The sequence below is a fragment of the Narcine bancroftii genome, chromosome 14, assembly GCF_036971445.1.
Source record: "Narcine bancroftii isolate sNarBan1 chromosome 14, sNarBan1.hap1, whole genome shotgun sequence".
Classification (NCBI taxonomy): Eukaryota; Metazoa; Chordata; class Chondrichthyes; order Torpediniformes; family Narcinidae; genus Narcine; species Narcine bancroftii.
Genome location: NC_091482.1, coordinates 15,670,390 through 15,687,189, shown reverse-complemented (window position 1 = coordinate 15,687,189; position 16,800 = coordinate 15,670,390). Strand labels below are relative to the sequence as shown.

The 16,800-nt window shown below is 38.4% G+C and overlaps 1 protein-coding gene across 1 annotated transcript in view; it reads left to right on the top strand.

Annotated features, from left to right (window-relative positions):
- Window positions 1–16,800, top strand: part of aatf (apoptosis antagonizing transcription factor) — a 129,461-nt gene that overhangs the window by 54,318 nt on the left and 58,343 nt on the right. The window contains exons 6-8 of the mRNA XM_069911760.1: window positions 1,242–1,431; window positions 4,748–4,912; window positions 7,678–7,761. Of these exons, the coding sequence (XP_069767861.1) occupies window positions 1,242–1,431; window positions 4,748–4,912; window positions 7,678–7,761 (439 nt within the window). The remainder of the gene's footprint in view (window positions 1–1,241; window positions 1,432–4,747; window positions 4,913–7,677; window positions 7,762–16,800) is intronic.

The window sequence follows — 16,800 nt, the reverse complement described above, 5'->3', positions numbered from 1 at the left end:
CCCAAATACACCCAATTGACCTGCACTCCCAGTACGTTTTTGAATGGAGGAAGGAAACTGGAGCACCCGGAGGAAACCCACACAGGCACGAGGAGAATGTACAAACAACTCCTTACACACAGCACTGGATTCAAATCACTGGCGCTGTAACAGAATTGCGCGAACCGCTCTGCCCTTTAAACATTTAGGACCTGACAGTGATTAGTGTTGCTTATTTCCTTGGGAAAATAGCCAGAGAATTGTAGAGCACAGAATTGGGCCTTTTTGTTTTCTATCTCCATGCTGATCTTGTAGTCAGCTTCACTAAGCTCATTTGCTTGCACTAGTTCTCTATCCTTCTCTGCCTTGTTGATTTAAGCGTCTGTCTAAATGCGATGGATGTTGACTCATTGCTTGTGAAGCTATTGGGAGTTACAGGTGACAAAACAACTTCCACAAATTTTCTAACAGTAATAGGTGCTAAGTAAAAGCAAATTTTGCTTTTATTGTAAATGCAAATTTTGATTCTCCCAGATAAATGACATTTTCTTTTTATCCTGTCAATCCCAGATCAGTAAATAAAAATGATAAACTCTTCAAATGAAAGTGCAACCTTTGAGCAGAAAGTCTAGAAGCTTGGAGACCAGCACCTCTAGGTTCAAGAGCAGTTTCTTTCTAGCAGCTTTCAGACTCGTGAACCTCCCCTTGGTAAACTAATCATGACTGTTCTGATGGCACACAAGGACTGACTGCACTATTTGAAGTCGCTTTTACTTAGCACTAGGATTACTGTAGAACATAGAACATTACAGCACGGAACAGGTCCCTCAGCGTGTTGTGCCGACCTATGTAAACCTACTTCACAATAATCTAATTTTTCCCTACCTCACATCCATAAGCACATGGATGTCCCTATTGTACCAGCCTCCACTATCACTTCTGAACTATCTTGTGCATTTGACTTTTTTTAAACTATGTTTTGATTTACAAATACCTGTTTAGCTACACCAAGTAAGAATTTCAGTGTATATGTACATTGTATAATATATAAGGCAATAAACATCATTATTTAAAATATCCTTTATATTAATTTTAAAGTTATAAATAAAAGGATTACACTCTCAAAACTTTACTAAGGAGCAAAATGTTGGCCATGTTAAGGCATTACCAAGAATTGTCCAGATTTGTGATTTTTGTATTGTGCAATCATGCTTTGTGCAAATAAAAGAGTCGACCTTTTCAATGTACTTCTTTGTTTCCAGTGATGAGGCTCCAAGCGATAAAGAAATCGAGGGAGTGCAGGGGAGAAAACGACCATTGAAAAGGAAGTTGAAAATGGATGAATACCCGGACTTCATGGCCAAGCGGTTTGCTGACTTCAAAACCTATCGGAACAGCACGTTGCAGAAATGGCATGAAAAGACCAAATTAGCTTCGGGAAAAATGGGCAAGGTGAATTGATTTTTGTCTTTCTGCATTGAATTTGACATTTTCTGAAAACGAGAGGTTAGTTTGTGGCTGTTTTCAAAGTTACCTTCTAATTCTAGCACCAGGAAGCATATTGTCTGCATGCTTACTGGCAAGTTTGCTAAAAAAATTCCAAACAAATATTAATAAGTAAATGAGTGTTAGTTGTGACTTATTTTACACTTTGAATTATAGTTTGTAAACTATTTTACAGAACTGAAAATGTTTAAGTATGGGTGGGGTAAAAGATTTAAAAGGGTCCTCAGGAGCACCTTTCTCATTGAGGTGTGGAACAAATTCAAAGGATTGAGAGTGACAGACCTGGACAAATGGTGGTATGTAACTGTGAACTTTATAACGGTGAACCAGTACAAGACAAGCACACACGCTTGCAAACTGATTTCGATATCATATAAATGGTCTGAACTATAACTACAGAGGGTTAAAACAAAGAATACCCACCACCCTTCCCCTGGCAAGCTGACACAGCATTCAACTTATAGAAGCTATTTACAAGTTAGATCAGATGACCCGCAATGGTTTCCTTTGAGGTTCATGCGAAAGGGAGTCCCTACTTCTCATTTGGTTAGTTCTCCAGCATTCTTTGCGATCCCCAGTGGCTCAGGTAGTTACCTCCGCACGAGGACAAAGAAGAAAGAGCGTGACTGGACAACATGATCAGGTTTTGTACCTGGCACCAAAGGGCTGACTTGGCCTTGTGACATCAGGAAAGTATCTGGCCCAGACAGAGTTCCTGATTGATAAGTTGTTCAGCACAGATTTTTAATACTCAATGTATTCTCAGATATCTTCAATATTTCATCTAGTTGGGCATGGTACCCACCTGTTTCAAACGTGTCAATCATACCAGTGCCCAAGAAGAGTGCAGTAACTTGTCTTGATCACTATTGACCAGTAGCCCTTACATCTACAGTGATGAAGTGTTTTGAAAGGCTGGTGTTGAAGCAGATCAACTCCTGTCTGAGTGGTGACATGGGTTCGTTCCAGTTCACCTGTCGTAGCAACAGATCTACAATGGATGTCATCAAACTGCCTCCACACAAAGCCTTGGAACACCTGGACAGTCAAGATCCATTCATCAGGATGCTCTTTATTGACTACAGTTCGGCTTTTAACACCATCATCACCTCAAAACTGATCAGCAAACTCCTGGGACTCAACACCTCTCTGTGTAATTTGATCATAGATTTCCTCACCTCCAGACCACAATCAGTGAGGATTGGTAAGGACATCCCCTCCACAATCTCCATCAGTACTGGAGCACCACAGGGCTGTGTTCTTCATCCCCTGCTCTACTCACTTTACGTGTACGACCATGTGGCTTGGTATGACAATAACACCATCTACAAATTTGCCGACGACGCCACAGTAGTATAAAGAAAGGTGATGAGTCAGCACACAGGAGGGAGATTAAAATCTTGGCTGAATGGTGCACCAACAACAATCTTGCAGTCAATGTCACCAAGACCAAGGAGCTGATTGTTGACTTCAGGAAAGGAAAACTAGAGGTATACAATCCAGTGATCATTGGGGGATCAGAGGTGGAGAGGGTGAGCAAATTTAGGTTCTTGGGAGTCACTATCTCTGAGGATCTTTCCAGGGCAACACACTAATGACATCGTGAAGAAAGCACGTCAATGCCTCCACTTCCTCAGGAGTTTCTGGAGCTTTGGTATGTCATTAGAAAACCTGGCAAATTTCTATAGAATTGTGGTGGAAAGTGTGCTGACTGGCTACATCATGACCTGGTATGGGGACACTAATACTCCTGATTGGAAATCCCCCCAAAAGGTAGTGGACACAGCCCAGGACATCACATACAAAACCCTCCCCTCTGTCGAGAACATCTACAGGGAACGCTGCCGTCAGAGAGCAGCAGCAATCAAGGATCCACTCCACCCAGCACACGCTCTGTTCTCGCTGCTACCATCAGCAAAGAGGTCTAGGTGCCACAAGACTCCCACCACCAGGTTCAGGGACAGCTGCTACCCCTCCGCCATCGGACTCGATAACAACAAAATCAATCAGGGTCTCATTTAAGGACACTTACTTTTGCACTCAATTAATTTTTTTATTCTCTCTATTGCTCAGTCAGTTTCTTTACATTTATTATCTGTTTACAGTTCTTTATTTGTTTACATGTATATGCTGTGTACATTTATTTTTGCACTACCAGTAATTGGTGATTCTGCCTCACCTGCTGGAAAAAGAATCTCAGGGTTGTATGTGATGTCATGTATGTACTCTGACAATAAATCTGAAATTGAATCTGAGGTGACCAATTATAAGGTGACTAACCATGAGGTGGTATCAGTTGTGTGTGGATCTGACATTCAGTGGCACAGGGGAGAGTGACCATCGACCTCTTTTTCCTGTCTCACCAGTAAAGTGACACTCCATAATACACTCACATAGAGGGTTGTTGGGACAAGCTGCCAGAAGAAGTTGTAGAGGCAGGTACAATTGTAATGTGTGCCTGAAAAATTAGACAGGTACATAGATAGTAAAGGTTGGACTGAACTTGGGCAAATGGGATGCTTGGGTAGACTACTTGGTTGACATGAACAAGTTGGGGCTCAAGGACCTGTTTCAGAGTTGTAAAACTGACTACATGCACAAAATATCAATACATCAATAATGAATGAAATCAACAACAGTTTTCCTTTGGACAAGCAATGGTCATGTTGGGGTAAATATCCAGGAAGTTGCATTTAATCAACCACCTTTAAACCGTCTAAAATGAGAGGAGACTACTTCGATAATTGAGAGTCTTCACCATCAGATATATTTTTAACATTTTGATTTGCCGATTATGATTCAGGCACAATTTGTTTTCCCTTCAAAATATTTTGTTCTGGAAAATTTTTGACAGTTTGATTCTTAGCTTCAACCCAGTGAGACTATGTGGGTACAGCCAGGTATTGGATAACTATTTCCACTGGATCAAGAACCTGGACAACAAAAAACCAACTTTCACTGAAGGACACCCAATTTCACTTTTGCTGGTTTATACAAAATTATTCTAATATCACGCAAGAATTGTAATGTTATTGTGCTTGAGTGAAATTTTGTGCATGGTTTAAATATTTAATATTACTGGATTAGAAGTCCATGTAAAATTTGTATTGGAACACTAGTGTTTCTGTGTCCTTGTATGTCATTCATTAATAGACTTTTTTAAAAACAAGAATGAACTGGAATTTGGAAAAAAATCTCAAAACAGTATGCTTTTAAATGGATTGTTACACCAATTCTTAAAACACTGGTTTTACTATTCCAGGGTTTCAGTGCTTTTGAGCGTCCAATCTTGACTCAGATCGAACAGATTATGATGGATAAGGAGAGATTAGTGCGACGGACACAGACTAAACGGTCCTTTTACAGCATTCTTGGAAAGGTGGATGAAAATTCTCAGCAGATTCCAGAATCTGTTCCTGGAGAGACGGTATGTCGTCATGAAATTAGAGTTATGGCCCTGTGTTCTGAGAGGACAGCTTTGCTTTTTCTCCCCAATTTAAAAAAAAAATGTTTTCTTGGTTAGGCAATGGCATAACTGGGTTCCTAGGAACGTCGGCAGCACGGTTAGCAGAGTAGTTAGTGCAACGCCTTTACAGCGCCAGCAATCAGGATCAGATTGGGGTTGGAATCCTGCGCTGTCTTTAAAGAGTTTGTATGTTCTCCCTGTGTCTGTGTGGGTTTTCTCCAGGGACTCTGGTTTCCTCCCACCGTTCAAAAAAAAAATACCGGGAGTGTAGCTTACTTGGACTCGAAGGCCAAAATAGCCTGTAACCCTGCTGTGTGTCTAGATTTAAATAAACAAAAATGGGAGAGGAAGCAGGCAAGGTATATAAAGATAAGTGGACAAAAGGTAATGAATGCTTCAAACTCATACCCTTCTTAACCTATAAATTGTAAAAGATAAATGCCATTTGGAGTATTTTGCTATTATTAAATAGTTCCTAAATTTGGTTGCAGCCTGCATTAAGTTTACCGATCTCAGCTGGCACAAAGCACTGTGCTTTGTCTCTTTGCTCCAGGCTATGGAGAGAAAGAACCTATTGCTGATCATTATCCATTGACACCTGCTGGAAAGACAAGAGTGTTGGCAGGTTTGGACATGATTGCTTCATTCTTCCAGTCACCAGCCCCGTTTAGGGGCTGTATGAAGAATGGCCACACGATCGAGGTATCAGAGAAATCATGCCACACAATGTTGGAGGCATTAATGCCTTCAGCAATTTAAAATAAGATAATTTTTGAGTGGTAAGGATGTTTATTTTTTTTTAAAAAGCTAAATTCTGGGAATACTTAGCAGGTTGGACAACATCTGTGGAGCAAGAAACAAATTGAGAAATGTTGGGTCAATGACTTGTGACAATACTTTGTGGATGTTTATGTTTGCAAAGTAAGGCATTTAAACAATTGCATGATTAAACAAATTCTTTTCATCATTCTGAAACTATTTTGATTTGTATGAATTCGCTGTTTTCATTATCTGCTGAATGTATATTGCTTTGAAGTTGATAATTTGATGGTTATTGTGCAATGTACATATGCACAGAAATTCTTTCTTGCTGCAGCCCAACAGGTACCTCATGAAAATATCAACTGCAATAGTATACGTTAAATTAAAAAAGGTAGATAAATATTCGCGGTTACAAGTGGTGTTACAATAGTGCGGTTAGTCCTCCCTCCTATGGTGCTGTCAGAACAGTCCATGATTAGTGTAACAAAGTCAATGAGCCTGGAAGGGAATTTTTCTTGAGCCGACAAGTGCTAAATTTCCAGCTTCTGTACCTTGTAACTTGCTTTCTGAGTTCTAAAGTTAATTACACTTTTAAATTTGATTTCTATCGGGTAGAATTGAATCAGAAGGTTAAACAACAGTTGTTGTTAGCACTTTAAACTTGGGAATATTTTTAAATAAACATCCTGTCTTGCTGGCAAATATCTTGGGTTTAAAACAAATCACAATTGCCTGCAAACACAGTAGATAAAAGCATTACGTGATATGGCAGTGAGCCATCAGACTATTGCAGGGCTCAAACTGAATCCATGGACTGTGCTCGTTAAAGTATCTGAGCTCTAATTCCACAGTATAACTGGCTTTGCTTTATCACTTCTGGAAAGGAGAACTTGGAGAACATGAGGGCTAATTAGTGATGCCACCTGGGAACAAATCCCCTGCCAGAATTGTGGCCAATGAGAAGAATCAGCCTTGGAAAAATGGGAATACGACGAGTCTTCAGCAAGTACAAAAACTTCAGGGTGGAGGTGGGGGGTAAATTCGATGGGGGGGGAAAAAAATCACAATGATTAAAAGGCACTTGGGCAAATACAATCACCACACTTAAGACGGGTACCACTGGACAGCAATTTTTGTTTCACAAGGTTTGCTTCCCGAAAAAAAAAAAAATTGAGGATTATGATAGACGACTTCAAGCTGAGCATAAAAGATAATTTCAGATTTGCAGTATCACGTAGGAAGTTGGGGAAACATTAAATTAACTTTTATTGAATTTAGCAAGTTTAATTGCATATTGATGCTGACACATTGTGTTAGTTCAACTGACCTTAAAAAAAAATGTTTTGCTGCTGATCTTTGTTTGTACTCAGCATCTGATGCCTCTCGTGTCAGTGTCCGACGATAATCAGCTGGCATTGATGGATTCCATTTGCCCGAATACCGCTTTTCCATGGTTGCAATGTTCTGGCGAAACCATTAACCCTGTTCGTCACTGACTGCGCCGAGATCAGCCGGGAAGACTCCCAAATGCGGTTGCAGAAAATGAATTCTCTTTGACGTGTTGCACTTTGTGGTTTTTATATGCTTGAAGTATGACAGGAAATCACAAAAATAGGATCTATTTTTTAAAAATTGTAGGTGATAGGAGGATTTTATGGCAATTTTAGTGATCAGCAGGCCTAAAATCCAAAAGTGTTCAGGACGCAATATCTTTGTGGCCAGTGCAATTGGATGGAAAAAGGCTTAGAGGGAGACGGGCCCGATGCAAGGAACTGGGATTAGATGGCATGAGCCAGGTGGGATGAACGTTCCTGTTTATGTGCTGTAAAATCTATGAAAAAGATTTAAAATATGCAGACTATCTATTGTGTGTCTGGACTGTGAAATAATGGTGACCTTTATTAAAGTTGGAATTCTCTCAGCCTGACCTCTATAATGGACAGACAGGTTATTTTTCTCCACAGGAGATTGTGCCACAAGCAAAGTCAAATGCACATTTGAAAGACAGAGATGAAGAGATTTTTGACGATGATGATTTCTACCATCAGGTGAGTGTTCTTAAATAAAGCGCAGTATTCACTGACTCAAGCTACTGTTTGGATATCAATAAAGCATCTAAATTGACATGAGATACCTAGCAATAGAGAAGACGGGGGTCATGGCAGTCAGATTCTTCCAAATCAGAGAAACATTTCAGTCAGCAAGTCTTGCATTAAGAGTCATTTTGCAATAAATCATCTCAGAAAAGATACAGAGCTGGCACTTGTTCTGGATGAACAGCGCAGTGACCTGGATAATAGACAATGTTATCAACTTTTTTTTCAAAGCTGGATTAAACTGCCAAACACAGTGAGTAACTATGATCAAGTTCAAGAAATGTCACATGGCTAAGAATTTTTGTTTTACTCTGGGTGCAGGTTACATGACGTTCCAAAGTCATCTGAGGTGACACTAAGTGTGTGTGTGTGTATGTGTGTGTGTGTGTGTGAATCCATGGACTGTGCTCGTTAAGATAACCGGAAAATAAATAGGTAAAAAAAAATACGGAAGCTTAAAATTTGTGCACTTCATTATTGGTTCCCCAATCACTCAACATGCAATCTCAAGCAACTAGAAAATACATTTATCTGGCATCTACCAATCCCATAGGTGCCAGACACCAGGGTTTTAGGGTATATATTTGGTGAATATGAATATGATTTATGCCTTGTAAAAGAAGGGAAAACTACAACAGCAAACTGCAAACAACTCAAGAAAATAACTCTTGTGATGTTCTCAGGGCAAGGGAGATGTGATAACTATTACAGTAAAATCCCAGTTATCCGGAATTCAAGCAACTGGCAGAAAAAAAAATTGTGGACAATAAATAGGTAAAATAGGGGAGTCTAAAATTGTTGACCCCTAGCAGTTAGTTCACCAATCACGCAAAAGGCAATCACCAACTTTTCCGCATCTACTAATCCTTATCGGTGATCAGAACTTAATGTGTTGACGTGTCGGTGTTAGTCGCTTCAGAGTTTGGATACTTTAAACTTTTTTGTTGATTTAATCACTAATCAAATTTGGAATATTTTTGCAGCAATTATTTCCAACTCAGCTGTGTAATGAAATGACTTAATTCAATTTTTTTTTGATTAATGTAGTAAGTGACTTTGAATTATCAGTAGACTGTGTAAAGATTTTTTTTACATTTGCAGTGCTCAAGTTGTATTGTAATTTGCAAGATGTTAACATAGATGGGGCAAAGTGCCAGGATTGATGTTGTTGTTGTTGTAACTGGTTTCTGTAAATGTAAGTGTATGAGAATATAATTCTCACAGATTATATTTGCTTCAAGGCTAAGGAAATTATTTTTCCAAGTTTGAGAGACAGTGGAAGAGATGAAATGTACATTTCAAGTTCATTATCATCTGACTGCACTTGTTTATGTGTGTATTGTAGCACTTGGTGAATCAGAGGTTTTGAAACTGTATACAAGAGAGCCACACAAATGCAGTTAAGGAAGACGACCATTGGACCCTTTTGAAACTTTCACTGATCTTGCACTATTCTTTCTGGACTCCGCCTCTGGCTTCAATACCATCCATAGCCCTTAGCAAACTCATTCTGTAATTTCAGGACCAATTTCACTGCATCCATCTGCAATAAAACCACAATTAATGAAGATGGGTAATGACATCTCCTCCATAATCACACTCAACACTGGCACTTCTCGACATGCATTCACTCACCTACTACACTCCCTCTGCATCTACAACTGTACAGCTAAGCACATTTTCAACGCCATCTTCAAATTTGCTGACTACACCACAGTAGTAGGCCAGGTGTCAAATAATGTTGAAAAGGTATAGAGGAAAGAGATTGAAAGGCAAGTGGCATGGAGCCAAAGTAACAACCTCTCTCAACATCAATAAGATGAAGGAGATCATTGACTCTGATAGGGGCCTGCACCCCTATCCACATTAATAATGCCGGTGGGGGGAGGAGTCACGTGATGGAGTAGTGGCCGGACGGTGAACTCCAGCCCTCTCCAGAAAAGTCGGGAAAAACGAGAGAAAATACAAAGGCACAGAAATACAAGTTAAAGAAAAGTGAATATAAAGGTGGAAAGAAGATGGAGACAAAAGGAGAAAAATCAAAATCAACGGAAAGAAGAGAGGAAGAGAAGACAACGGAGGAAAAAGGTGAAGGCCTTACCTGTCCGAAGAGGCCCGCTGTGGAGAGAAGACCCCACTACCTCAGGTCGGTAGAAAGAGAACTACAACAATGGCTCACAGAGCCGAGTAAAAGTGCGCAACTGCGCATGCGCGACTCCTCGCGCATGCGCGATGCGCATACAAAAAAACACACCGACGGGAGGGGGGACCAGCTGGGGAGTCGATCTCCACAGCCGGCAACGACAGCTGCAGAACACCTGCAGCAAGAAGACACCACAGAAGACAATGGAAACAAGAAAGAAGAGGAGGAAAGGGCAGCAAAGAAACAACAGATGGTCAACCTAGAGGAAGAAGAAGAGGAAGAGGAAGAGTACAGGGAAATAGAAGAAGAAAAGATAGGCAAGGTAAAGGAGGTACTTGCTCTTGTTAGAGGATACATGGAGTCATTTAAAGAATGGCAAACACAGGAATTCAATGATTTAAGAAGAAGAATAAACAACACAGAAAAGAAAATAAATAAAATGGATATGACCTTAACAGAAATGGGGAAAAAAATGGACAAGATGGAAGAACGGGCAATAGCAGCAGAAATGGAGGTAGAAGACTTAAAAAAGAAATTGGAGGAATCTAATAAAAAAACTAAAGAGACACAAGAATTACTAGCCCAAAAAATAGATATAATGGAAAATTATAACAGAAGAAATAACATAAAGATAGTGGGCCTTAAGGAAGATGTAGAAGGCAAGAATATGAGGGAGTTTATAAAAGAATGGATCCCTAAGGCCCTAGGATGTCCAGAACTACAGCAAGAAATGGAAATAGAAAGGGCACATAGAGCATTGGCCCCTAAACCACAACCACAACAAAAACCAAGATCTATTGTAGTAAAATTCCTAAGATATACTACAAGAGAAAAGGTGCTGGAGAAGACAATGGAAAAAGTAAGAGAGGGCAACAAACCACTGGAGTATAAAGGGCAAAAAATCTTCATTTATCCAGATATAAGCTTTGAACTCCTAAAGAAGAGAAAAGAGTTCAATGCAGCAAAAGCGATTTTATGGAAGAAAGGATATAAATTTACACTGAAGCATCCTGCGGTATTGAAAATATTTATTCCAGGACAACAAAACAGACTATTCTCGGATCCAGAAGAAGCACGAAAATTTGCAGAACAATTACAAAAATAGACTGAGGGATGAAGACGGGTAATGAGAGCAAAAATTATCACGATTGATATGTATGTGGGTAAAGACAAAAATAGACTGAGGGATGAAGACGGGTAAGGAGGGTAAAAATGACCACGATTGATATGTATGCGGGCAAAGAGGTATAAGAGTGAATAGAGACAACGGGCATATGTGAAAGTATCTGTAATTAAAGGAAAACATAGAAAGTATAGACAAGAATTAATAAGGGAAGGTAATGGAATAGAGAGAATAAGGAGGGAACTAAAAGAGTGACCTTTGTGACATATAAAAACGAAATCTTTTCTGGGGGGGGCTGGGTGGGGGGAAAAGAGCGGTCACTGCAAAATCAGTTGACGCTTGCGAGTGGATTCGCAAATCCAAATGGAGAGGGGAGATGTGGTTGTCCGACAAGGGATAAAGGGCAACTCAGGAGGGGAAGGGGAGATTGGGGATAAAGAAGATAGAAATAGGAGAATAAGGAAAATGTTGGATGTTGTAGGAATGTTGTCTGGTAAAGAGTTGAAAATAAGAAAACAGAAATGGAAAAGGAGGAAAGGTAATGATGGAAAAACGGAAAGAGAAGATAAACAAAATATAAAATGGCTACGCTGAACTATATGACTCTAAATATTAATGGAATACATAACCAAATTAAAAGGAAGAAACTACTAAATTTACTGAAAAAGGAAAAAATAGATATAGCATTTGTCCAAGAAACACATTTAACTGAATTGGAGCACAAGAAATTAAAGAGAGATTGGGTAGGACATGTAACAGCAGCATCGTATAATTCAAAAGCAAGAGGAGTGGCTATATTAATTAGCAAAAATGTGCCATTTAAAATAGAAGAGGAAATAATAGATCCAGCAGGGAGATATGTTATGATAAAATGTCAGATATATTCAGAGCTTTGGAATCTACTTAATATATATTCACCTAACGAAGAAGATCAAAAGTTTATGCAAGATATCTTTTTGAAGGTAGCTAATACGCAAGGGAACATACTAATAGGAGGGGATTTCAATCTGAATTTGGATCCAAATATGGATAAAACGGGGAAAAAAATTAACAGGAAGAACAAAGTAACCAAATTTATAATTAAATCAATGCAAGAAATGAAACTTGTGGACATATGGAGGAAACAAAACCCAAAAGAAAAGGAATACTCATACTACTCGACTAGACATAAAACATACTCAAGGATAGACCTATTCCTGTTATCAGCCCACATACAAGGGAGAGTTAGGAAAACGGAATATAAAGCTAGACTATTATCGGACCACTCACCCCTGTTATTGGCAATAGAGCTAGAAGACATCCCTCCAAGAATGTATAGATGGAGATTAAACCCCATGCTACTTAAAAGACAGGATTTTAGAGAATTTATTGAAAAACAATTAAAAATGTACTTTGAAGTAAATACGGAATCAGTGGAAGATAAGTTTATACTATGGGACGCAATGAAAGCATTCATTAGAGGGCAAATAATAAGTTATGCAACCAAGATGAAGAAGGACTATAATCAGGAAACAGAGCAGTTGGAAAGGGAAATAATAAACATAGAAAAAAAATTAGCAATAAAGGAAGATACAACCAAAAGAAGAGAATTGGCGGATAAAAAAATAAAATATGAAACATTACAAACATATAAGGTGGAGAAGAATATAATGAAGACAAAACAGAAATATTATGAACTAGGGGAAAAAACACACAAAATCCTAGCATGGCAGCTTAAGACAGAGCAAACTAAGAAAACGGTATTGGCAACAAGGAAAAAAGACAAACAAATTACATATAATCCAAAAGAAATTAAGGAAAACTTCAGAGAATTCTATGAACAATTATACCGAACCGAAAACGAAGGGAAAGAAGGGAAAATAGATGAATTTTTGACTAAAATTGAACTACCAAAACTACAAATAGAGGAACAAAATAAATTAACAGAACCATTTGGAACAGTAGAAATACAAGAGATAATAAAAAATTTACCAAATAATAAGACACCAGGAGAGGATGGACTCCCAATAGAATTCTACAAAACATTTAAAGACCTAATAATACCGCCCCTCCTGGATGTAATCAACCAGATTGATGAGACACAAAACTTACCAGATTCATGTAAAACAGCAATAATTACAGTGATACTAAAACAAGGGAAAGATCCACTCTCACCAGCGTCATATAGACCAATATCTTTGCTAAACACAGATTATAAGATAATAGCTAAACTATTAGCGAACAGATTAGCAGAACAGGTACCGAAAATGGTAAATTTAGACCAAACTGGATTTATCAAAAAAAGACGCACAACAGACAATATTTGTAAATTTATTAACTTAATTCATGCAGTAGAAGGAAATAAAGCACCGGCAGTAGCAGTTGCTTTAGACGCAGAGAAGGCCTTCGACAGAGTAGAATGGAATTACTTGTTCAAAGTATTGCAAAAATTCAGTTTACCGGAGAAGTATATTAATTGGATTAAAGCATTATATAAGGGACCGTTAGCGAAAGTGACAGTAAATGGACATGTATCAAAGCAATTTAACTTAAGCAGGTCAACGCGGCAGGGATGCCCACTATCACCATTATTGTTTGCGCTAGCTATAGAACCACTAGCAGAATCGATAAGAAGAGATAATAATATAAAAGGAATAAAAATAAAAGACAGGGAATATAAAATCAGTCTGTTTGCGGATGATGTGATAGTGTACTTAACAGAACCAGAACTATCAATAAAAGAACTATATAAGAAATTGAAGGAATATGGAGAAGTGTCGGGATACAAGATAAACGTAAATAAAAGTGAAGCAATGCCTATGAATAACGCGGATTTCTCAAAATTTAAGGAGGAATCCCCATTCAGATGGCAAACGCAGGCAATAAGATACCTAGGTGTGCAAATAAACAAAAATCTAGGCCAATTATATAAACTCAATTACAATCCACTAATGAAAAAACTACAGGACGATTTAGAGCATTGGAAAGAGCTACCACTAACACTGATAGGAAGGATAAACTGTATTAAAATGAACATTTTTCCAAGGATACTATACTTATTTCAGGCATTGCCAATACAACTGACAGAAAAATTCTTCAAAGAGTTAAAGAAAATAATAAGGAGATTTTTATGGAGAGGGGGGAAACCGAGGATAGCACTAGACAAATTAACAGAATGGTATAAACAAGGAGGCTTACAATTGCCAAACTTCAAAAATTATTATAGAGCCGCACAATTAAGGTACCTATCAGATTTTTATCAAACAAGGGAAAAACCAGACTGGACGAGACTAGAATTAGATAAAATAGGGGAAAAGATACCTGAACACATATTATATAAATGGGACGAAAAATTGGTACAACATAGAACTTCTCCAGTATTACACCATCTCCTCAATATATGGAAGAAGATACATGTAGAAAGAAATAAAATAAATTACCAAATACCAAAACTAATATTGACGCAAAATAAGCTACTCCCTTTTACAATAGACAACCTTGCCTTTAGAAAATGGGAAAAAAAAGGGATTAAAAGAATAGAAAATTGTTTTTCAGGAAGTAGATTCTTATCCTTTGAACAAATGAGAGATAAGTACAATATAACGGGAGATACAGCGCTGGCATATTACCAACTGAGATCCTACTTGAAAGATAAATTAGGAAGCAACTTGAGTTTACCAGAGGGAAGTAACCTTGAATATGTGATTACAGATACAATGTTAATCAAAAGATTTATAAAAAATATGTATATTAAACTGCAAGAAAAGGAAAATGAGGAAACAAATGGTAAAACTAAACAAAAATGGGAACAAGATTTAAATATAAAGATAAAAAAGGAAACATGGGAGAAGTTATGCTCTGGAACGATGAGAAATACAATAAATACGAGGCTGCGTATGATACAATATAATTGGTTACACAGACTATACATTACACCGCAAAAGTTAAATAAATGGGACCCAACAGTATCTGATAGATGTTTTCGATGTAAAAAAGAAAGGGGAACAACAATTCATGCAATCTGGACATGTGAGAGAGTAGAAAAATTTTGGGATGATCTCAATCAGATATTAAATAAAATAACAGAAAACAATATACCAAAGAATCCAGAGATCTTTCTCCTAAGTAACATAAAAAATAAAGAATTTGGAATTGACTTGGAGGATGCACAAAAAAGATTTGTTAAGATAGCCCTAGCTGTAGCAAAAAAATGTATTATGTCAACCTGGAAATTGGAAGATAATTTGAAAATACAACAATGGTATATAGAAATGAATAAATGTATTCCATTAGAAAAAATAACATATAGTTTAAGAAATAATATTGAAATATTCGAACAAGTATGGGAGCCTTACATTAAATACAATAGCGAAAACCTACCGGGAACAAACATTACCTAAGTTGATGGAAGGAGAAGAGAAGAAAAAAATGGACTCAGTAGAATTTCTGGTGTATTTTTGTTGAATGACAACATTGTCTAACTGAATTAATGCAACCTAGATTGTATAACTAAAATGGATGAGAGGGGGGAGGGATGGGGGGGTGGCTTGGGAGGAGGGAGGGGGGAGGGAGAAAAAGTCACTGTAAATGTGTGGAAAAGAAAAAGTGTATATCATGGCTATTGTGATTTATGGTGTGAAAAATAAAAAATTAAAAAAAAAAAAAAAAAATAAAAAAAAAATAATGCCGGTGGAAAGAATAGATAGCTTTAAGTTCTTGGGACTGACCTGACCTCATAAAAATACACTTGCACAATGGTCAAGAAAGTGCACCAATGCCTCTACTTTCTTGGAAGTTCAGCAGGTCCCCTTGTCCGACCAAAATTTGTGCAGGTACACCATCAGAAGCAGACTTGCTGGATGCATCACAGACTGGTCTGGGAGCTAATCTGCTCAAGGTCGGAAGAAGCTACAGAAGGTAGTGAATGTATCTAATAACACAGCACCCAACTTCCCTCCCTTCATGGACTTCAACGAACTGAAGGGCCCATAATGCTCTGAATGTGAACTCCTCCCTCCCTTGGGGAGAATGCCTAATAGTGTGGAAGTGCACACCATCAGGCTTAAAGACAGCTTCTTCCCCACACCAGTTAGGCTCCCAAGGGAGCTCTCAGCAGTCGTACCATGCTGCCCTTGCTTGGTTTTAATTGATCTTTTCATAGCAATCCTGTACTCTTTATATAGCTGTATGAATGTTAGAGGTAACCTGTTAGTCTGCTCACAGAAGCCTTCTGACTGTATTAGGTGTTCAAGATTCTTTTATTGCCATTATTAGCCCAAATTTTAATTGATCTTTTCATAGCAATCCTGTACTCTTTATATAGCTGTATGAATGTTAGAGGTAACCTGTTAGTCTGCTCACAGAAGCCTTCTGACTGTAGTAGGTGTTCAAGATTCTTTTATTGCCATTTATTAGCCCAAATTATCAAGCCAGACAAAGATTTGCCATCAGCAGAAATTGCCTGACACCTCTTACAGTCAGAGAAAGAGAAGCAACGGAGAGTCCCACCAAGAGCATGGATTCATCTCCAGCGCTCCCGCAGCCTCGGACTCCAGCCCAGTTCGGATCTAGAGCTCAGATACTCAAGCTCTAGATGTGAGCCTCTGACGTGATCAGGAAGCCTCCAGCACCCTCTCGCATCATGGTTCCAATATCTAGTATCCCTTCAGCGGTCTGCAGCCTGATGCAAGACCCTTAATTCCAATCTCCCGCAGCCTGTGTGGATTCCTCTCCTCAAGTCACCCAC